At 34.4% G+C, this 22697-nt stretch overlaps 1 protein-coding gene across 11 annotated transcripts in view; it reads right to left on the reverse strand.

Moving 5' to 3' along the window:
* The window catches only part of Klf12 (KLF transcription factor 12), a 663664-nt gene that overhangs the window by 140440 nt on the left and 500527 nt on the right, over window positions 1–22697 (reverse strand). For all 11 annotated transcript variants that reach the window (XR_015443733.1, XM_087193027.1, XM_087193026.1 and 8 more), the window contains one exon: window positions 2898–3444. Coding sequence is in view for 10 of the 11 variants with exons in the window: in XM_087193027.1 (XP_087049153.1) it covers window positions 2898–3444 (547 nt within the window). In the remaining variant the exon portion in view is untranslated. The remainder of the gene's footprint in view (window positions 1–2897; window positions 3445–22697) is intronic.

Below are 22697 nucleotides of genomic sequence, written 5' to 3' on the forward strand. Positions count from 1 at the left end.
CCCACCACATCCCCAAACCCTCATCATTTTCTCTTTATCAGGGTTAAAGTATTTCTTCCACCCATATACAGCATCCTATATGAAAACACTTTTATGAGAAACAACTTTCTTTTTTAAAAATTATAAACTCCTTCCACTGGGCATATCTCTGGCAGTCTGTTTTAATTCAACTCTAGGCAAAATGAACAGTTTCTATAACTTATTTGTTTAATGTTGATGTTTCCTATTAGACTTTAAAGACTATAAGATTAAAACACCAAGTGTTTTGTTTAACACTGTATCCTTGGCATCAACAATGCTCGATAGTGATAGACAATAAACACTTGCATGAACAAATGACTCAAATTACGTGCTATGTTAGCTTAGATATAGATGTATACATCCATATTCTTTTGTGTAATATGACATATGATGGTTAATATTTTTCTATTAGACATCAGATACATTATACAAACTTTAACGGTAATTAGCCAGTACAGTTATCTAATTCATATGATTTAAAATTTGGTATTTTTTTTTTTGGTATCTTTATCAATACTTTTGAAAATCCAACTCCTATATGGTCTTTTCTTTCCTTCACCCATACCAGATATACAGGTCCTAAGCAGGAAGGGAAACAGGCTCCCTTTATCACTCAGTCATTTTTTTGCTGGTGCAATGTCCAGTTGCATATATGCAAAATAAGACTTGAGGAATTACTGAAATGCCCTTTCCTTTATTCATTCTATGCTGTGGGCAAGCCTCCTCCACTGGACACTTTTAGTATCATCTAATTGATCAGTTAAAGATAAAAAACTTACAAAATGCTATAGCAGTATTTGTAGAATATGATGATTATAAAAAATTAATATGAACTAACAAAAGTAGTAAAATGTGATCTTTCCAGACAATTTCTCACACTAATCTCTCATCATTTGTAATATTATTTTAACAACTTTGAGAACCATCATCACACCAACATTTTGGGATTGCTTTTTTTTTTAATATTCAGCAAAATTTCTTTCTTCCAACTTTGTTTTTACAAGAAAAAATTTGAACATTAATGCTTCAGTATTTTTGGAGAAAGAGAATAATAAATTACTACAAACATTTATTGATACTTGATCACTGTTAGACCTTTACAGTAGACATCCAGTAGAAAAGGCAAGCTTGTAAAAACATTACAGTATGTCCTCATTGACTTTATTCACTACATCTGGTACCATGCAACTTCTGGCTCTTCTCCAAAGTCAAAATGAAGCACAACTAAAGATAATCACTAAAGAGGACTTCCAGAACTGCTTCAGAAAGTGGCAAGAATAATGGGAAAAGTATGTGTGAAGTGAGAGAGAGTATTTGGAGGGGAATTAATGGCAATGTGTCTTGTACTGTAATAATTTTCCAAAATATGTATTTAAACATTCACATATTTTTCAATAATACCTCACATTTAATATATGTTATTTATTTAAACCTCCAGTTAGTTTATTGCTGTTTAAATAGGTTAATTTGACCAGAAATATAGCTACATCAAAGAAGATTTGGCTGGAGTAAAATCAATGAAAAAAGCTTCCTAGTTCATACTTTTTCTCTACCCGTTCATTATAGGGTGGTAGGACTACTCCCTTGCCCATAATACCAAGAAAGACACAGGCTACCAGTGAAGTTGAAAAGATCTTGAATTTGCAAACTAAAATTCTCCTATGCTCTGAATCATGAAATTTTAATTTTGTTAAACTGGGAAGGGGCAATTTATTTCAGAACTGTGAAGAAACTCAATGTAGGTAAAACAATAATTTGTCAATGGTGAATATACAATTTTGTAGTATACGTTTGCAAAAATTTTTCTAAGTTTGCCATATTCTTCTCTATTGAATTACACCTTATACAAGAACCAAAATAATGTTTACTAGCATTTTATGAAAAGACGGTGTTTCAATATTTACCAATCACACTTTAACTATAGGTTTCAGTAGTGACACAGTTTCAAAGCAAAAAGTAATATGTCTTAAAGTAGCATCATATTTAGGCCTTAAAGACAAAGGAAATATAGATGTATTCAGTTTAAAATGGAGCAGGTCAGTGACTATGAGATTTTACATTTCTATGGAAAGGCGGCTTCTTTTTTAGATTTGTGTACAGAAAAAACATTTAACAGGATGATGCTATCACAATTCATTCTAACAAAAATGACAAATATAAGAACTTAGAAGTAGAAAATAACTTTAGGATAACCTGCATAACCATGAAATTAGGTGAAATAACTAGATATTATTACACACATTCATGTGGCAAAGTACCTTCTAAACCCTACACAGGAAAATTAAAATTGCATTTTGAAATATTTCCCCTAAATTATCCTGTTATTTGAAATAACTTAGACTCTTAAGATTATAAGAATATAAATATCTTTTATAGCCAAATACTTGAATTCAAATTATTTTAAGGGTAATCTCAATGTGAATGATTAGATTCTAGGGATTAAAACTTCAAGGCATTTATATTACTTCAAGGTATTTTAATATCTAAAGAAGTTTCAGTCTGAACAAAAGAAAAAACATTATGATTTCCTTTTTAAAAACTTTATAATGCATAATTTTCTATGAGGGATTTATGTATTTGTACTTCCTAAGTAATTCTACTAACCAGTTTGGCCTTTCCATCTGAACATTTACATAAGGTAACATTATTTTAGCATTTTAAGTACCGAATGCAGACATTAAATGATTTGATTTTAAAAATACAACTGAAGAAAAACCTACATAAATAGCTCCTGCTACACTGTGCTCTACTCAATGAGCACCTCTCTGCACAGAGCTTTTCGGATGCAGTTTTTACATACAATTAAGGTTCCATTCATTGAAAAAATTAATAGTTATCAGTACTGCTGAAATAAATCAAGGCTTTGTGTCTCTTACCTTTGCCATGGCTTCTCCCATCCTCCAAAAGCGGCACAACAATAGTGTTGTTCACATTTCCAGGTGAACGTACAGCTGTGTAGACAACAGGCACCGATTGTACCACCACGGGGATTCGGTGAACGTGACTCAGCTTGTTAGACTGTAAATTCATGGGGCTCGAAGGCGGTACAGGATGGATAATGTGCAAAAACTGCTGGCCCCCCACACCAGATGCAGAGGCAACAAGGGGTCCTGGAGTTAATACTGTTGACGAGGGTGATGCTGAAGACACTGATGTTATAACAGTTGGGGATGAGGCTGGGCGACTGGAAGATGATGAAGAGGTCGAAGTGGAAGAAGGTGAGGAGGCAGAGGCTGTCATGGAAACTGGGGAGGATGAAACAGCAGTAGGGGATGTCCTGGCTTTGTTGATTGACAAGTCCACAGGCTCAGTCTGTGTTTGGAAGTGATCTACCGATAATGAGTCCTCCGCAGGCTCCCCTTTCACGTTATTTAGCAACAGGGGAACGGCTTCCATATCGGGATAGTTATGGACGTTTGGAGACTGTGGGGAGAAAAATGGAACACATATTTATGTGTTAATCACACATTTTAATAGATGCATGACTTATTACTTGATATTAATTTCCCTTTCTGTAAGATGCCAATTATATTCCCAAATATTGGAAGCAGTGCTCTATGACAGTAAGAGTGATTAAAAGTGGAGGTACAAAAGTACCAGAGTAAGACAAGACATCTACCAAAGAGACATTTCATTCCAGTGAGAAAGATAATTGTTAAAATGGTCTAAATCAGTTCTTCATGGAAGTGGCTATAGGAATCTTAATAGGAACAGTAAATTTACATATAATTGTTGAGAAGACAAGTCTGGAATACAAAAGATTACTTAGAATTGTATAAATACAATATTTAATTAAAAACATTCATTTTCTTGGTTTGATTCACTACTACATTTAAGAGTCTCACTTTCTTGTTAAAAGACTATTGAGTTTTCATTAGATAATTATCTTTTCTAGCTCTAAAATTCTATAATTTACGGATCGTGCCCATACCCAACAGTAATCTAATCTGAATGCTTACTACTAACTGGCAACAATAGCTGGAAAACTAACTACAACACTACTTTCATATTTGGTACATGAGCTAATATATTATGTTCATCTTGGGCATTAAAAAAGATAAAATTTTACAACTTCCCAAGCTCAATCACTAAATTACTAAATATGAATTATTTATAATGACTGGATTATAACTTTTAGTGTAGAATAAATTTTTTCATAAAATAACGTACAGAACTACTACACTAATATTTTAGGAAAATTTTATATTATAAATTTTAAATTGTCTATAATTTTTTGTTTAATTTAAAATAATGATAAATTTGTCCAAGGTTCAATTGAATTCTTATAATTTCTACTGAGCAAAATTTAATAATAAAAGAGTTTAACATTTGACCCAGACTAATGTTATCCACATGCTTTTACTGGGCATGAAAATGTATATCTATTTATATACATATTACCTTATAAATTCAACAAGCATTTATTGAATTCCTACTTCTGAGGCACAATATGGCCCAAGAGTTGCACTGATATATGTCAATCTGACCTTGACAGAGCAAGCTAGACTATCTTCGTTACATTTACTTTAAGTAGGCTAACATAGACACTATTGTTCTATTAGATAGAGACCAAAATCTTTTCCTCAGCTTTATTATGGTAGCAGAACAACACTGTCAAAAATTATGTTAAGTTTGTCATTTCACTCTGGTTTACTGTTCACCCTAAAAATGTGAGCACATATTTAAAGGAACAAAACATTCCTTAAAGCCTTTCTTTATAGAATATAAATTATAGCTCCATTCAAAATATAAAATAGGCAATAGTGCAAGGGGATTTTGTTCAGCAACAATGAGAAAAGAAAAAAATACATCAACAATGGTACCAGATCAACTAAAAAAGGAACTGGGTTGGTGTTTTAATGTTTCCTCCCTTCTTAACTAACATAATTACTTATTTACAAAAACATACAAAAGTTTACATACCATCAAAATCTGTATGAAATTCTAAATGGCAAGATTTTCATTTCATGTGCTGAAATTGAGAAACTTTTAAAATCTCAAAAACATTAAGAAACAAAAGAAAAACACTATAAATCAAACTATTTTATAAAAGCTGTTAGCATCATCTACTTTTCCAACTAGAATATTTCAGCTCTCAGATTATCATTTAATTTCTTTGCAGAACAATGTAAGGTGCTCCTTATTGATATGTTTACCCATATAGAAAATCGCTGTCAGATATTTCTGAAAGTCTTATTTTGGAAATAGTGATTATTTCCACTGCAAATTTGTTTTTTCTTAACTCAGACACATTTGTGAGTTAAGTCAAGGGCTGAGCACTGTACATCGCTATAGAGACAGCTCCTAAGCCAAATGAAGGACTACTGTGGCTAATGATGACAAGACTGGACTGAGAAATATGGAGATTATCTGTAAAGAGACTGAGTCTCTATTAAGCTTCACTGAGCTTTGAAGCTGCTCAGATTCTTTGAAGGACAAACAGGAGTCCATCTTCTGTAGGTCTCTATTTATTCCTTCACTGAGAAAAATCTCTCTTCCTTAAGTTCTTTTACAGCCACAGAAGAAGAATATTTCTCTCCTGAATCTGCTGCACATGCTAGAAATCTGCAAAGATCAAATAGTAAGACCCTCAGATGCTTTCAGAAGCTTGAGAATTATATAGCTTTCTCATATTCTCAAACTAAAATAATCATAAAAATAAGCAAGGATAAAATAAACCTTTGGATCAAAGACTTGGGACCTTGGAGAAATTATTCATGAATATATAAATGCAAACATCAGACAGACATATGGTGTTTTCTTTTTTTTTTTAATATGTGGCATTTGAAATACTGCCAGCATATTAAAAAATAATACTTCATCAGTAGAAAGAGGACAAAATTCTTATTGCACCATTCATCTGTTTTCAGTGTTGATGAAGCATCCCATACTGACAGCCCCTACTAACCTCCTATGATGTGATGACAATGTGTCAGGTAAAGCCATCCATTATTCTAGATCTGGGCTGCACACACATACTTGTAAAGCCAGCAGCAATATAAAAACATGGCCTCTTTCACATGAAAGGCTCATGCTCAACCCCAGAATCACCATTAGGAATTCATGTCTTTACTTTTAGGAAGTAGAAACTGAAATGCATTGGCTCTGAGGTTTGGGTCCCTAAATAGAAAGCTATGGTAGATGCTGAAAGCAGAGCAGACAGCAAAAGGGGAGTGAAAGCCATGGAGAAACAGAGGGAAAACATAAAATGCAAAGCACTTAACCAGCTAGAGGCCAAAAGGAAGGACAGTAAGTCCATACTTGAGAAATTGAGAGGGGGCAGGGGTGTGGCCCTTACGGGGTAAAAGTACTGAAAACACAAAGAGTTTACAAATTTTAAGCATGATGAAAAAGATATGTTTCTTCCAAAAAGAGGACTTCATACTAAAATTTTACCATTGATTATTAACTTGTCAATTCTGGATGCAATAATAATGGGCTACTTGTGGCAGTGTCAACTGTTTGTTTTTAAATAAAATCTATCCATATTTTTGCCTAGGAGTGCTGACATCAGCTGAATTTTTGCTGTTGATGTCCCTGATATGAAAAGATCAAACTTATTATGTTTCCTTGATATGTACTATCAAGCAAATACAACATTCCTTCTAAAGGCATGAAGGTTGTATGGAAATACTGGATTTTTGTCAAAGAGAAGACTGATTTCATTTTCCAAAAGATTAAATAACATCCATTGAAAGGGTCTAGTAAAGCTTACATTTTTTTCACAAAATATTTTAAGAAATAATAGCATGAACAGTAAAGTCTGGAAAGATAAATACAACAGTATACCTATAAAAACAATGTGTGAAAACCTAAAGATAAATATAAGCATATTATTTTCTTCACAAATCCAAGTTAGTTTCATTCACAATTCACTTAAAAAAATATTGCACATAATCTTCTAGTGAACATATTCCTATAATAAGGACCATATTTGAACTTTTCTAATCAGAGTTTTTTCCTGAATAAACATTTTAATCTAACTTCATCTTTAAGCATTTTGCTGAATGAAGGAATCTAAAACCTCCCACTTGTTTGTTCCCAGAGTACTGGGTGTACTTCCTACAGTCAGCCCTTACACCAGGTGAATCTTATCATGGTCTTTCAGTGAATTCCAAGTACTTTTAATGCTGGTCATGGATTTTAATCACATGAAGCCTTAAAAGAAAAAAACAATGTTTAGACATTACCCTATCTTTGGAAAGGTCCCCATACAGTCCCTTGAGTCATCAGGATTAAAGACCATTTGCATAATACACTGCTAAATGTTATCCAAGATTTATATGCAGTCTGTTTTGCCTTCAACAGCACCAAGGATTTTTAAAGATGTGGGCTTTATACACACAGATGATGATGACAACTGTCCATTCATCATTTAAATAAATTATGGTTTAGTTTGCTTCTACACATTTTTGGGGAAATAATTGCACAGCAGTTCTTAAAAAGGATTATAAAATGACTTGCCTAATATTTATAATTTGTGGCTTAATGATGACAAGAATCCTTACTTTGTGGCCTGTTGTGTGATATTATATTATAGAAAATAAGAACTGTATATAAAAGACTAAAACTATGACCTACTCCTGCTGCATATGAGCAGTGCCATTTTGGTACCATCACTAAAATTCTCTAGTTCCCAGCTTTTCTCAATTGATAAAAAAGTAACATTAATTCCAAACACAGAAAATCCTTGTGAATTTGAACTGAAGAATCAGGTGTTTTTAATAGCCAGAAATGTGACAGCCAAGCAAATGAGCACAATTCTATTGTCTTAGAAATGGAAATTCCAAACACAAGGCAGTCTGTTACTAACACTACCTCAGAGGTGACTTGACTAGCTAACTTCTAACTTGGGGTCATATAAACAGAGCAATAGGGTTTGCTAAACAACCAAATAGACAGGTTGTATAAAAGCAGTTGAACAAGCTGCCTTTAGGGACCAGTCATGTTTTTAACAATTCTCTTGAAATATAGAAGGCAGTGATATCATGATGCTTGTTGGTTCTATACATTTTTATATATTTTATTACATTTTTATATTTTTATAATCAGGTTGAGCCACAGGAGGATCATGTAAGAGCTGATGGAACACATTTTAATGGACTGATCTGGTTTTTAAATTTCACATTATAAAACCAATATCAGTCCATCATTTAGCATATTCTGAAAGTAATGCATAAATATACTGAAATGTCTAGCAGATATTGGTCCTTCTTAACATCTTACCATGAATGAAACAGCAGAGCTTATTTACTTCTTATGGCTTCTAAAGTTCAAGTCTGACTTAATGATTAATTGAACATTAATTATCTTTTATGGGCTAGTTTTAAAAAGCTTACTGTGCACTTCATATAAAAAAAAGGAATCAAGGTGAACCCACACACCTGTAGTTCTTGTTCTTTTGGGTTATATTGCTTTATTTTAAATGCAAGCATATTTTAAATAATGACTAACTTCTTTTTGAACACAGTTTGTATAGTAAGTACAGACCTTAGTTTGTGTACTTCATTAAAACATGAAATTTTAAAGATATAAGCACCATGCTTTAAAAAAAATCACCTTGCAACAATGACTAGCTGTTTTGGTCTAAGTGTCTGTTAAAAGTCACTGAACATTTATTTATGAATAGAACATGCACTTTACTCTCCTTCTGTTCTTTTATTAAAAAGGGAAGACTTTCAAAATTTGTCTTGCCTGTGTCCTGATGGTCATAATTTACCTTGTTTTCAGTGATTTTTCTTCTTTATATGGTCAAGGGCATGGTCTCAAATATAAGTGCCAGAAAAGTGTGAATTTATAAAAGTGACCAAGAAAAAAAATTAAAGTAAACTAAAAAAAAGATAAATTATAATTCCTCTAGAAGTATACACGATAGAGTAAAAGGAAACAAGTAGAATTATCCTAACCTGACAACCTGGAATTTAAAAGTATTGAATGAGTTATCTAATGCAGGTAAGGGCAAAATATTTAAGTAAATATTTAACTCAATTGTTTTATATCAATATCTCAAGAGTCAATTAAGAAATTATCAATTCCTTAAGAAAACTCAGAACATATACATAATAAAATGAACTCTTTGGACTTTTACATTTTGTTTGTATGCTTTCACATTTTAATTTAAAAGTCTAATACATTTAAGTTGCCTGGGTTGTTATATTTTCCGATAACATATTCTTGGACTGTCATAAATCGTATTATTTACCTAAGTCAATCAAAATTCATGTTTTTATAATTGACTAGAACTCTGAAACTCTGGTATGGGACACATATTATTACAAAGTAGGATTGGTAAGTAAGAGAATGGACTTTGTACATTTTTCAGAGTAATAGTGGGGATCCCCAAGAACTCAAAAGATAAACATGTTTGGTTATAAATGTATTATATGTAAATATACAAATACTTAGCAAATGGTAGCTTTAACATTACCTAACCGATGAATATTTACCACATTTACTACAAGAGAATATGGTCCTCAAGATATTTTGGAACTTAAGCCACTTAAACTCTGTCCATTTGGTCAAATTACATGAAAAAGTACTGTCATTAAAACAAAGGTTAAAAAAGGAAGTCTAGAAAGCTAGTTTAATTGTTGTCCTCTTAGACTGCTTTTAAATTGAACCTCACAAAGGACACCAAGATATCTTTGGAATCGGTTTTATCACTTTAACTGTATGCCAAGCCAAAACTATTTAGACAGTAAACCAATCAGTGGCCACTAAGGATTTGGGGGAAGGATGGATGGTGGGGGGGGATGGGTAGAACACAGTGGACTGGTGGATTAGTGAAACTGTAGGAAACTGTGCCGCAGATACACATTGCTATGCATTTGTCAAAACCTACAGAACTCCACAATAGAGAATGAGCTTTAAATTAAATTATGGACTGTACAGTAATGATACTGTATCAGTATACCTTCATTAAATCATTAAATGCAACATATATTACACTTACACAAAATGTTAACAGGGGAAATTATGTGCAAAGATGGGTATGAGCACCTCATGTACTCCCTGCCAAGTCATTCTGTAAATCTAAAATTTGTACTAAAAATGTAGTCTAAATTGTTTTTTAAAATTAAATTCGCCACTGATGTTGATGAGACCCTATTTCATCTTGCAAAATTATCACTTTAAACCTATTATGACATTTACAAATTTTTAAAGAGATAACTATTAAAGGCTTGTCTTTTCTATCTTCTTTTAGCTTTAAATTAATATTCAGTAGATGATTTAAATATTAAAGTTTTTGTATAAATGAGAGGAAAATGTATTTTACTGACTCTTAGATAAAAGCTTCATTTACATATTTCTGCTGAACTATAATCTCACTCCAGTACTTGAGACAAATATTCTGTGCTACTTTCATATTTTAATATATACAATACTGTTTACTATACTTAAACAGATCAATCTTCTCTGTTACCAGATGGGCCTTGCTTCCACTTTTCAAAAATGTTCACGGTAAACAGTTATTTTTATAACAGTATCTCACAGAGGCAAACTACAGTGGACCCTTGACTTACAAACTCAATTTGTTCACGAGGGCTGGTTATAACTCAATATGGTCAACTGAAGGCTCAGGCACCTCTACACAGCCTTCAAAGTCTCTCCCCTATATATAGGCAGATCGCAGTGTCCCTAGAGAGATCTGGCCCAAGATTTTTCAATTAACCCCACACAGGAAAGGTTGTTGTAATGTTCCTTCCAGAACTCTTTAAAGGTTAAATCTGTATCTGAGACCATCTGGAAACACAAGCGGCAGACATTTGGGTGGTAACTGGAGAATGTGTTGGTAAGTTAAAACTAAAATTCCTAGCGTATCCCCAAGTTGTTTGTATGTCAGGCGAGTTGTAAGTCAAGGGTCGACTGTATATCAAATTTCTGAGAAAAGAAAACTTGACCTCACAGTGGCTGTGCAGTCAAATGATACATCAGGAAACCCTGACACCCCCCAAAAACCCAACCTTTTCCATAAAGAAAGGTCTACTGGCAAATAAGAGTTTCACTTTTGGGATAAATAAAGCAAGCCAGTAGTCTAGAAAAGCCTGTGCTTGTCTGCTAACAGAAAAGTTTTAAAGAGAGAGAAACCATCAGGCTGAAACAAGACCAAAGGAAAGAGAAATATCAACCTTCTTTCACTTCTCCCTGGAAACAGAGGTGGGTGTGACGGACAAGTACCACAGGTAGGAGAATAAGCAGTTCCACAGGCCTGAAAGGTTTTCATGAGCAGTAGATTTTTTTTTAATTCTTTTATTGGTACATTTTAGGTACACAACACAATTACATTTCTCATTGGGACCTTATACATTCACATGATGCATCTTGGTTCAGATTTCTTCCCCATTCCCCTGCCCTCCCTTCACCCCCTCCACCCTTCCCTATTTATAAAGACTTTATTTCCATTTTTCTCATTTCTCATCATTTTTCCTTTCCCTTCTTTCCTTTCCCCTGCCCCTCCCACTACCCCCTACCCCTCTGGATCTTTTCTTCCTATTTTGCATTATCGATTATTCATTCTAATCATTGGTACATTCTAGGTATACAATATAATGACATTCATCATTGGAAATTTGCACCTTTACATAATCTCTCTTGGATCTTACTTTTCACCCTTTCCCTGCCCTCCCTTAAACCCCTCCATCCCTCAGTATTTACAAAAATTTTGTTTCCATTTTTCCATTTTCTCATATTAATTCTATTCCCTTCTTTCCTTTCCCCTACCCCTCCCATTTCCCCTTCCCCTTTGCCCCTTTTCTTCCTATTTCATTTTATCTATTATACGTTTTAGTCTTTTTACACTTTCAGTTTTTCACACCAGAGAAACTATTCTGTATTTATACATGTGTGTCCTATTTATTTCACTTAAGAGTATCGCCTCAATGTGCATCCATATAGCTATAAATGTCTCTAATTTCTCATTTTTTATGGCTGAGTTGCACTCCATTTTATTTAAAAAAAAACACTTTCTTTATCTAGTCTCCAGTTGGTGGGCATATGGGCTGTATCCAAGTTTCAGCTATTACAAATTGTACTGCTATGAACAGGGGTACACATATATCACTGTAGTGTGATTCTTTTAATTGTTTGGGGAAGATACCCAGCAGGGGAATAGCTGGGTCAAATGGGAGTTCCAGTCCTAGTTCTTTGAGATATCTCCATCCTGATTTCCACACTTGTTGCACCAGTCTACACTCCCACCAGCAGTGGAGCAGGGTTCCTCTTTCCCCACAGCCCCACCAGCATTTGTTATTGGTGGATTTCATGATAGCAGCCATTCTTCCTGGAGTGAGGTGGAATCTCAGCATTGTTTTCATTTGCATCTCTCGAATGACCAGTGAGGTTGAACATATTTTCATGTATTTATTTGCTATTTCTACTTCTTTGTCTGAGAAATGTCTGTTCATTTCAGATGCCCATTTTCGGATTGGGTCTTTAAATTTGGGAGGTCTGATCTTTTTAAGTTCTTTATAGATTCGAGATAGTAGGCATTTGTCTGAGGAAGAGCAGGTGAGGATTTTTTCCCACATTGTGGTTGTCTCTTCACACTGCTGGTGGTTTCTCTTGCTGTGCAGAAGCTTTTTAATAGAAGAGATCCCATATGTTGATTGTTTGTGCTAGTTCGCGGGCAACTGAGGTTTTGTTCATAAAATCTTTTCCTACACCGATGTCTTCAAGAGTTCTACCAAATCTCTGTTCCAGCCAGTTCAGCATTTATATTTTAATATTTAGATCTTTAATTCATCTCGATTTTAGTTTAGTGCATGGTGAGAGATATAGGTCTAGTTTTAATCTTTGTCAAGTTGAAACCCAATTTTTCCAGCACCATTTATTAAAGAGGCTATCTTTCCTCCAGTGAGGGTGTTTGGCTCCTTTATCAAAGATGAGATGACTGAGTGGGTCTGGCCTTGTTTCTGCATCTTCTAATCTGTTCCACTGGTCTTCAAGTCTGTTTCTTTGCCAGTACTGTGCTATTTTTATCACAGTAGCTTTATAGTATAGTTGCAGGTTGAGGACTGTGATACCCCCTGCCATGTCTCTGTTACTTAGAATTGCTTTTGCTATTCTGGGTCTCTTCTTCTTCCAAATGAATTTTTGGATTGTTTTCTCAAGGTTTGTGAAGTATGCTGCTGGGATCTCAACTGGAATTGCATTGAATCTACATAGCAGTTTTGGAAGTATGGCCATTTTCACTATGTTGATTCTTCCTACCCGGGAGCAGGGGATGTCTGTCCATTTTCTGATATCATCTTCAATCTCTCTTTTCAGAGTGCCATAGTTTTCAGAGAAGAGGTCTTTCATTTCTTTCGTTAGGATGATTCCTAGGTATTTCAGTTGTTTGGATGCTATTGTGAAAGGAATTATTTGCCCTATTTCTCTCTCAGTGAGTCTGTCATTGGTGTAGAGGAAAGCTATTGATTTTTGTGTGTTGACCTTGTAACCAGCTACTTGACTGAATTTGGTTATTAAGTCTAGAAGACTTTTGGTGGAGTTCTTGGGGTCTTCTATATACAGTATCATGTCATCTGCAAATAATGACAATTTGACTTCATTTCCTATCTTTATTCTGTTTATTTCTTTCTCTTGTTTAATTGCCATGGCTAATGTTTCCAGAACTATATTGAACAAGAGTGATGATAGTGGATATCCTTATCTTGTTCCTGATTTTAGTGTGAAGGATTTCAGTTTTTGACTATTTAGTATGATATTGGCTGTGGGTTTTTCATAGATGGCTTCTATCAGTTTGAGGCAGAGACCAACTATTCCAATTTTTTGTAGGGTTTTTATTATAAATGCATGTTGGATTTTGTCAAATGCTTTTTCTGCGTCTATGGAGATGATCGTATGGTTTTTGTCCTTGGCTCTATTGACATAGTGTATTACATTGATCGATTTGAGTATGTAGAATCATCCTTGCATCCCTGAGAGGAATCCCACTTGATCAGGGTGTATGATCTTCTTGATGATCTTCTGCATTCTGTTTGCCAGTATCTTATTAAGGATTTTTGCATCTGTTTTCATTAGTGAGATTGGCCTATAGTTCTGCTTTTCATTTGGGTCTTTCTCTGCTTTGGGCATCAAAGTGATGCTTGCTTCCAGGAATGAATTTGGGAGTATTGCTTCCCTTTCAATTTCATTGAAGAGTTTAAACAGTAGTGGCAGTAGTTCCTCTCTAAATGTCTTGTAGAATTCAGCAGTGAAGCCATCAGAGCCCGGGCTTTTCTTAGTTGATAAGTTTTTAATTACGTTTTCAATTTCATTGGTTGATATTGGGTTTAGAATTTTTAGGCCTTCTTTGTTCAACTTTGATAATTCATATATATCTAGGAATCTGTCCATTTCTTCTGTGTTGTCCATCTTTTGGCATATAGGTTCTGGAAGTAGGTATTGATGATCCTCTGGATTTCTGCTGCGTCTGTTGTAATTTCACCCTTTTAATTCCTAATTCCATGTATTTGGGCCTTTTCTTTCCTTTTTCTGATAAGGTTGGCTAAGGGTTTGTCAATTTTGTTGATTCTTTCAAAGAACCAACTCTTGGCTTCATTGATTCTTTTGTATCATTCTCTTAGTCTCCATTGCATTGATTTCTGCTCTGATCTTTATAATTTCCTCCCTTGTATGAGCTTTGGGTTTGTTCTACTCTTCTTTTTCTAGAAGCTTTAGGTTCAGCATCAAGTTGTTTAATTGGGCTCGCTCTGTTTTCCTAATATGAGTATTCACTGCTATGAATTTCCCTTGTAAGACCACTTTCACTGTGTCCCATAGATTCCAATATGTTGTACTGTCATTTTCATTTAATTGAAGGAACTGTCTGATTTTTTTTCTTTAATTTCCTCTGTGACCCATTGGTTATTCAGAAATGTGTTGTTCAATTTCCACGTGTTTATGAAATTTTTGTGGTTTCTTTTGCTATGTATCTCCAATCTCATCACACTATGGTCTGATAATATACAGGGGATAACTTCAATTCCTTTGCTCTTACTTAAACATGTTCTATGTGTGAGTATGTGGTCTATTTTGGAGAATGACCCATGTGCAACTGAGAAGAATGTGTATTCTGATGTTGTGGGGTGGAACACTCTGCAAACATGTTAAGTTCATTTGCTCAAGAGTTTGAGTTCTAGTATTTCATTACTTATTTTTTGCCTAGCTGTTCTATCTATTTGTGACAGTGGGGTGTTGAGGTCCCCCACTACAATTGTATTAGTGCATATATGACTTTTCATGTCCGTTAGTATTTGTTTAATATAGTTGGGCACACTAGTGTTTGGTATTTTGATATTTATTGGTATTTAGATATTTGGTATATAGATATTTATGATTGTCATCTCTTCCTCTTGGATTCTTCCCTTTACAAGTATGAAGTGTCCTTCTTTGTCTCTCTTAATCAGTGTTGGTTTGAAATATACTTGATCTGCAAAGTGGATAGCTACTCCTGCTTTTTTTCGGGTTCCTGTTGCATGGAGTATTGTTTTCCACCCTTTAACTTTCAGTCTATGAGTTTCATTTTGAATTAAGTGTGTTTCTTGTATGCAGCATATTGTTGGATTTTGCTTCTTGCCCCATTCTGCCAGTCTATTTCTTTTGAATGATGAATGGAGACCATTAACATTGATGGTTATAAGTGAAATGTATTGACTTATCATTGTCACGGCTTTTTCTTTTTGTTGGGTTCTCCCCATTTACATTTAATTTCTTGTCTCACCAGATGGGTTCATTTTGCTTTGCTTCCTGGGGTTGTGATCCTCAATGTCTGTTCCTAGGATATTGTGTAAAATTTTTTGTAGTGCTGCTTTGGTATTCATGAAATTCCTAAGGTGCTCTTTGTCATGAAAGTATCTTATTTCTCCATCCATTTTGAAAGCTAGTTTTGCAGGGTACATCAGTCTGGGTTGGAGGCTGTTTTCTTTTAGGGCTTGGAATATGTCACTCCAAGCTGTTCTTGCCTTGATGGTTTGTGTTGAGAAGTCTGCTGTCATTCTTTTGGTCTTTCCTTTGTATGTGATTTGTTTCTTTTCAATGAGCAGTGGATTTAATTCCATTGCAGTTCACTACAAAATTACTAAAATGGTCTCGTGCCAACCAATACTTTTAGTCTAGGCTATTGGCTTCCAGGTAAAAGGAATATAGACTCACACTGGTCTTCTGATATCTGAGAGGGTAACATTGTTTAAATGTTGTATTAATGGTCCCCTTTTGGCCTACAAGCACCATGGGACACACAGGTCTATCCAATTAACATATTTACATGGAATTAATTATACAAATCATGCCCCCACTGACTATTCCCATCAAGACAGCCACACAGCAGAGGAGAGACAGAGGAGCCCCAGAGGTAGAGGCAGAAACAAGAAGGCAGAGAAGGAAGGGCTGCTGGTGTCGCCCCAGAGGGGGTCATGTCAGCCCTAGGAGAGTTCTGCCAATCAGGTGTAACACAGAATGAAGGGGGCAATCTCAGTCCAGTGCACCTCTTGGCTGGGACACTTATTTATTCACCAAAAATAAAGACTGTAAAAACCCGTGGTAGCTATGCTGACAAGGATATTATAAAACTGACACTGTATCATGCGGCCGGATAGGAGTGTGAATGGTACACACTTTCAGAAGCACTGCTGAGCTGTGCCTCAAAAGTCTTAAATACCTTAGAAGCAATAATTACATTTTTCAGAATCTAGCACTGCCATCCTTCTCTCTATTCTTCCCTCACTCCTGCAAACATACATGTCTCCTGTGAAGCAGAAAGGAAGTGACCTTCTATTCAGAGTCCACTCAAGATACGTCCCCAATTGTGCTGTTTTAAAAAGCAAAACAGTGTTTGGAAATCACATCCTCAATCAACACTGCTGACTTTCAGGAATCACCCAAAGAGAATATAGTGTACTTCTGAAAAGAGACGGATAGAACAAAGAAGTAAGAATGCCAAGACTAGTAACAGATTTAGTCATGACCCCTGTGTTACTCAAAATGTCAAATGCTGGCACAGAGCAGCAGCTCCTCTCGGCCATTCTGTCTGGAAGATTACACATGCACCAACCATCCCAATTTCACACGAGTTGAGTGCATTGGGGACAAATCTCAGAGGCACAATCACTGCTGACTTAGATTTAAAATGTTCAATTAAAATGTATGCAGTATTTTACAGAAAATGTGATTTTAAAACTTGTATAACTATTATGTTTAAATTAACAACGAAATTACATATTCAAGTTGGTCATAAAATTTTCTATCTGGTAAAATAGGTGATAACTGAGGGCAAGGTGCTGCATGCAGACATACATGGAAATATGGGATTTTTGACAAAGAAAAGTACATGGACACTTACCTTTGCCTTATTTGTAACAGAAAAATTAGAAACAGAAAAGCAGGCATAAAAATAGAATCAAATTTAGAACAATGATTTTTATGGTAACTATGAACTGGGTCTATCTAGGAAACATTTCAAATATGCACAGGACAGGTACTAATTACTAATGGTAGTGGGTATGTTGCACATAACTCTATTTTAGTTTTAAAAACATTTATGATGATTGCAATGATCAGGCAAGCTGAGAAATAATATTCAATAGTATTGGAAGACACTATTCATATAATTCCAAGAGTAAAAATTTACTGTACAAAATTGTCCCTAAAGAATGAGCTCAATTTTGTCCCCAAAGCATTTTTTGCACATGAAAATGGGAAAAACTAAAGAAAAATACTCCAGAATGTTAAATAAATGGTTTCTCCACTAGGTGAATAGAATACATGGATGAACTATATTTCCTTCAAAAAATATTTTCCTATATATTCTGTGTTTTCTAAAGCGAATGTGTGCTACTTTTAAAGTTAAAAGGTTACACTTGCAGAGAGAAAAATATATTAGTAATTAAAGTTTTTATATAAATGCATTTTTAATTGATTTGATTTTTTCTAAATCACGTTAATCCTTTTTTATATTAATATGAATATATTTTAAGAAAAAAATTCAAAAAGGAAGAAGAGTCCTTTCTAATTTTTAACCTGGTTTTTGTGTTTCGGGACTGTAGTGAACTGTAATGTTATTAGAAGAAAATAACTACATTACACTGTGATTAGAAGAAAATTACAGATTCCTATTAAAGTTCGATTTGTCAAGGGAGTTTTTACTACTATCAGTTTTAGATTAGAGACATGGATAGTCTATAGAAATTAATGTGTGTATCCACCTATAATTTGAATTAAAGTATAGAAATGAATTAAGCATAATTGATAGCTAAAGGTATACAATTCCAGTCACCCCAGTGTTAGAAAACCACGCTATTCCTTGGATATACAAAACTGCTACATAACTACTGAGCAAATATTTTTGTATTGAGAAACTACCACAAACAATTCTGAACCTGTTTACAGAAGCTGTTTTGGCTTCTGATGAAAAGCTTTCACTAATCAATAAAGGCTTAGTGAACATTACTATATAATCAGCCTAGCACTGTGATAAATCTGACGATGCTACCAAAGATTTTTAATCCTAACCCTGATAGCAGCAATCCCTCAAAATCAAAGGCATTTCCACCACTTTTTGGTTAGCTGCATTTAGAAAATATGAAATATATAAGTAATGCAGAATATTTCAACTTTACATTTCATAAAAATAAGAGATTAAAAGTGAATTTAAATCAACCAAGTGTACAAACAAAAAAGCAAATGTTTAAATAGTATCACTGTTACAGTAATGTCAATTTTATTAATTATTTTTCAATACCAGGAAAATAAACATTTATAATCATACTATATTATCTGGTAAACATTTTCCCCTTCATTTTGTAAATGAAGAAATATTGTCTCATAGAAATCAAAGAAATTGCCCAATGCTATAATGCTACTTGGATCTGTCATCTACACTTAAGAGTAATTCCTAAGACTTAATTGACTCCCCCACACTGCCCTCATAACCCCTGGAAATGGCAGAAAAATAGTTCATGGCTTTGAGAATTTTTCTCATGCAGTTCAAGTGAAATTGGTACTTGGTAATACGGAACTGAATTCAGACAGTATAATAAACACTTCTAGGATAGTTCTTTAATAAGCTGCAACCCACTTCACCAGTGTACCTACAAGTAACTTATTTAATAGCATGGGGCAGATATCAATTACCCACACCATAAAGTCCATTTCATATTTAGTTCCTATATTACCCAACAGGTTTTAAGATAACAGTAACCAGAAAATCATTCTTAATTTGGGAATAGCATCCTGCATTTTGCGTACTGGCTAAACTGTCTGGAATATACGTTTGAAAGGAACATGAGAAAAGATGACAGAGTAAAATGAAAAAAAATCAAAAGTCTCATTTAAAACAGGAGTAATTAGAAACATAAGTGGAAAAATCAGTTGTCAAAATTTTATTTATTTTCCTTTTAACACATAGGAAATAAAAAATTTACCTTATTTTATTCTGGGCCACTGATGCATGCTCCCTTACAAAAGTGGTGTAAGAAAACTTTTTTAAAATGAACAGTCAGTGACAAGCAGTGGAGTCTGGTTTGGTAAAAGGGGCACATGCCTGAATTCCCATCTAGGTTCTACCGCATTTGACCAGTTCACTCATCGTTTCCCTCACTTTGACTACTAATTGAAATGACTGTGATTATGCTTTTGCAGTCCTACCAGAGTTCACTCACCCTGAATTAGACACACTCTTCTGTGTCTCTAAAGCATGCTGAGCTCTGGGAGTCTTTCACTTTCTAGACAATGAGCCCAGTGAAGACACAGGTTTCATCTGGCTGCACTGTAGTGCAGCACCTATCACTCCAGGTGGAGTGAGCTCTTATTAAAGCTCATAGGGAAAGCTGTCTACACCTTTATGGTTCTTAGATTCAGAGTCTATGAAGTTGGCCCATATCTAAAATTTACACAGTAAATGTATGAACTTAATTGTACCACATATACAAATTAGGATTGAAGCTTTCCACCTAGTCATTCTTTAAGAATATTTAAATAATTAGTTGCTACTTTATTCATTCCTCTCACTACAGAAATTCAAGTGAATGGTTTCAATGTAGTAGTATAAATCTTTTTATCTTTTATTAAAAAAAAGGATGAAAGATACATATATCCAGTGGGCCTAAACCAAATGCAAGAATAACATTTTAGCAGGTGTGCTGGTGCATCCTCTAATATCAGTACTCTGGGAGGCTGAGGCAGGAAAATCACGAGTTCAAGCACAGCCTGGGCAATTTAGTGGCATACTGAGACCCTTTCTCAAAATAAAACAGAAAAAAGGGTTGGGGAAGAAGCTCATGAAAAGGTGCTGAGTTCAATCCCCAGTACCACACACACATACATACACACACACACACACAAGTCACATTTTATATTTTTGTTAATTTGAAATATATTACCTAACAGGAAATTTCATAGATAAGAATCCAGCATATAAAGTTACATAAAATTTAAAAATAATGTTCTCACTGGTTTCAAAATTTAGTTTAAACATCTATCAAATTCCCTGAAGTTAGTTATGACTCTGTATAAATTGTTTTCTGCTAATCCGGTATACTAAATGGCAGGGAGATTATAAATCCTATAATTAAGCACAATGAGAAAGGTATGTGTCTGATGATAATTGTGTTGATGATTCTACCCCAAATGAAAATAACAAATGAAAGGTGCTACTCAAATCCTTTCTATGTGGGGATGTCCTGACTTGATTTCTTTCTTCCAAACTCTAGTGCATGCTTTCAATATATAGTATTTAACTCCACTCTTCCCTTTTCCTCCTGCATAGTTCTTGCACTCAGCATCACCCTGTTAATCTTATGCTTTTCGAATTTTTATACACTGCATCCTACAGCCTCCAATTTCACCTGCATATCTAGCATTCCTATTTATATCTAGGGAGTGGTTTTCAGCCATTGGTGGTGATATCCCCCAGGGGACACAGAAGAATGTCTGAAGACAATTCTGATGGTCACATATGAGGGAAAGTTGCCAGGGCAGTTGCCAAAACAAGGACAAAGGATCAGTAGTAGTGCCAAAGTCAATAAATTCTATGCTAAGCTATCACTCCTTCTATCTCTGCTTTTTCTCTAACATGTATTTTCCTATTTGTGAGATTCTTGTACTTTTCCCCCCTTAGTTTTTCTTCCTCTAATTCTTCTACACATATTAGTCATGCAAATATAACCATAAAGTCCAAACTTGCATGTATGTAAATCCTGTGGGCATGGGGATAGAGTTTATATGCTGGTATGAATGCTAGTAAGTATATATATATTCTTGTGATGTCTTAGCATGAAAGGCACTGAAAAATAGGATGAATGACTGCAAGCGTGGGTGTGTGTGTGCACATGTCTATGTGCTGCAAGGAGGCAAAAAAAGTTAATTTGAGGAGTCAGTTTATGACCTATATGTACAAATGCATGTATGTGTACATATACATATGATGCCCTCATTTTTAAGTACTGTGTAGCTTTCATACTTGTGAACAGAAGAGTGTAGACGTATGTTGTTTTAATCAAGGATGTGTAAAGCTAGGTCACACACTTTAAGTCACAAGTGCATTAGATGATATCCCAAATCCAAAGAATCTGCTTTTTTTAAAATAAGGATTCTGAACATCAGCTCATAAGATGTCTGCACTAGTTAAATCCTAGCCCCAAACCTGAATCCCTTTTGCTGCATTTAAATGATATTTAAAACTTAATTTTGCCTATCACATCACAGTGTATTGCTTATTCTTCACAATTTCTCAGTGTAGAAAACTATTATTAATCAGAGTTTACAATAAACTGTGAGTTGGAGAAGTCAAGAAATGTTCCAGTGGTTCTACAGGTGATAAGTGACAATGTCAAAACACAATTTTTTGTGATTTTTGACAGTGAAATTCCTGGCCTTCATATTAGTGTAATACTAACTCCTACATTTGAGTGTCTAATTTGTGCCTAAGATCAAGAGGCACTGCAATCACTATCATCACTTGTATAAAACATTTTACTTTTACTTCATGCAATTTACAGAATACTATAATATTGTTTAATAAAATTGAAAGGGTCTAAAATTTAAAAGCTTTCAGAGATGTCCCAAACATATTTTAGCATATTTTTCCTATAATAATTTTCCTTACATCTCTTAAAAAAAAACATCTGTACATTATTTAGTTGTTTATTACTGAACATAGAAGAGTCAAGCACATTAGTCACTTCTTTAATCCAAATAATAGGAGTTCAGTTCCCATGAGATAAAAATTACTTTGTGGTTTGGATTTAAATGATTCCTGTGATGAAATCCCAAATTAATTATTAAGTAAATAAGCAAACTTATGCTTACATAGTTCATTTTCTTCTCAACATAAGAACTTACAGTGTCAATAAAATACCCCACATTCAATCATCTAGTCATAGAAAGGATCACTGTGTAAGTTATCCCAAGTGACAGATAATCCAAAAAGCATTTGTGTTAGGTTTTAAATTCATTATATGATTCCAGCAGATTTACTACCATAATTGTAATTTTTTTCCATAGGTTTACACTAAAATCTCATTTGTAGTTCTTGAACACAAGCCAAGTGACACCAGGAAAGAGGACCTCAGATACAAGGTGCATAAAAAAAGAAACTGAGTTGCTAGTAGCATTTTGTTACTGTAGATAATAGACATGAAGATAAGAATATCAGGAGTTGATAATGAACTGTCATTTCATATTTAAGATTGTTGTGCAGG

Source organism: Heterocephalus glaber, unplaced genomic scaffold, assembly GCF_053883595.1.
Source record: "Heterocephalus glaber isolate CG9 unplaced genomic scaffold, H.glaber_assembly_v1.0 deba00001577, whole genome shotgun sequence".
Classification (NCBI taxonomy): domain Eukaryota; kingdom Metazoa; phylum Chordata; class Mammalia; order Rodentia; family Bathyergidae; genus Heterocephalus; species Heterocephalus glaber.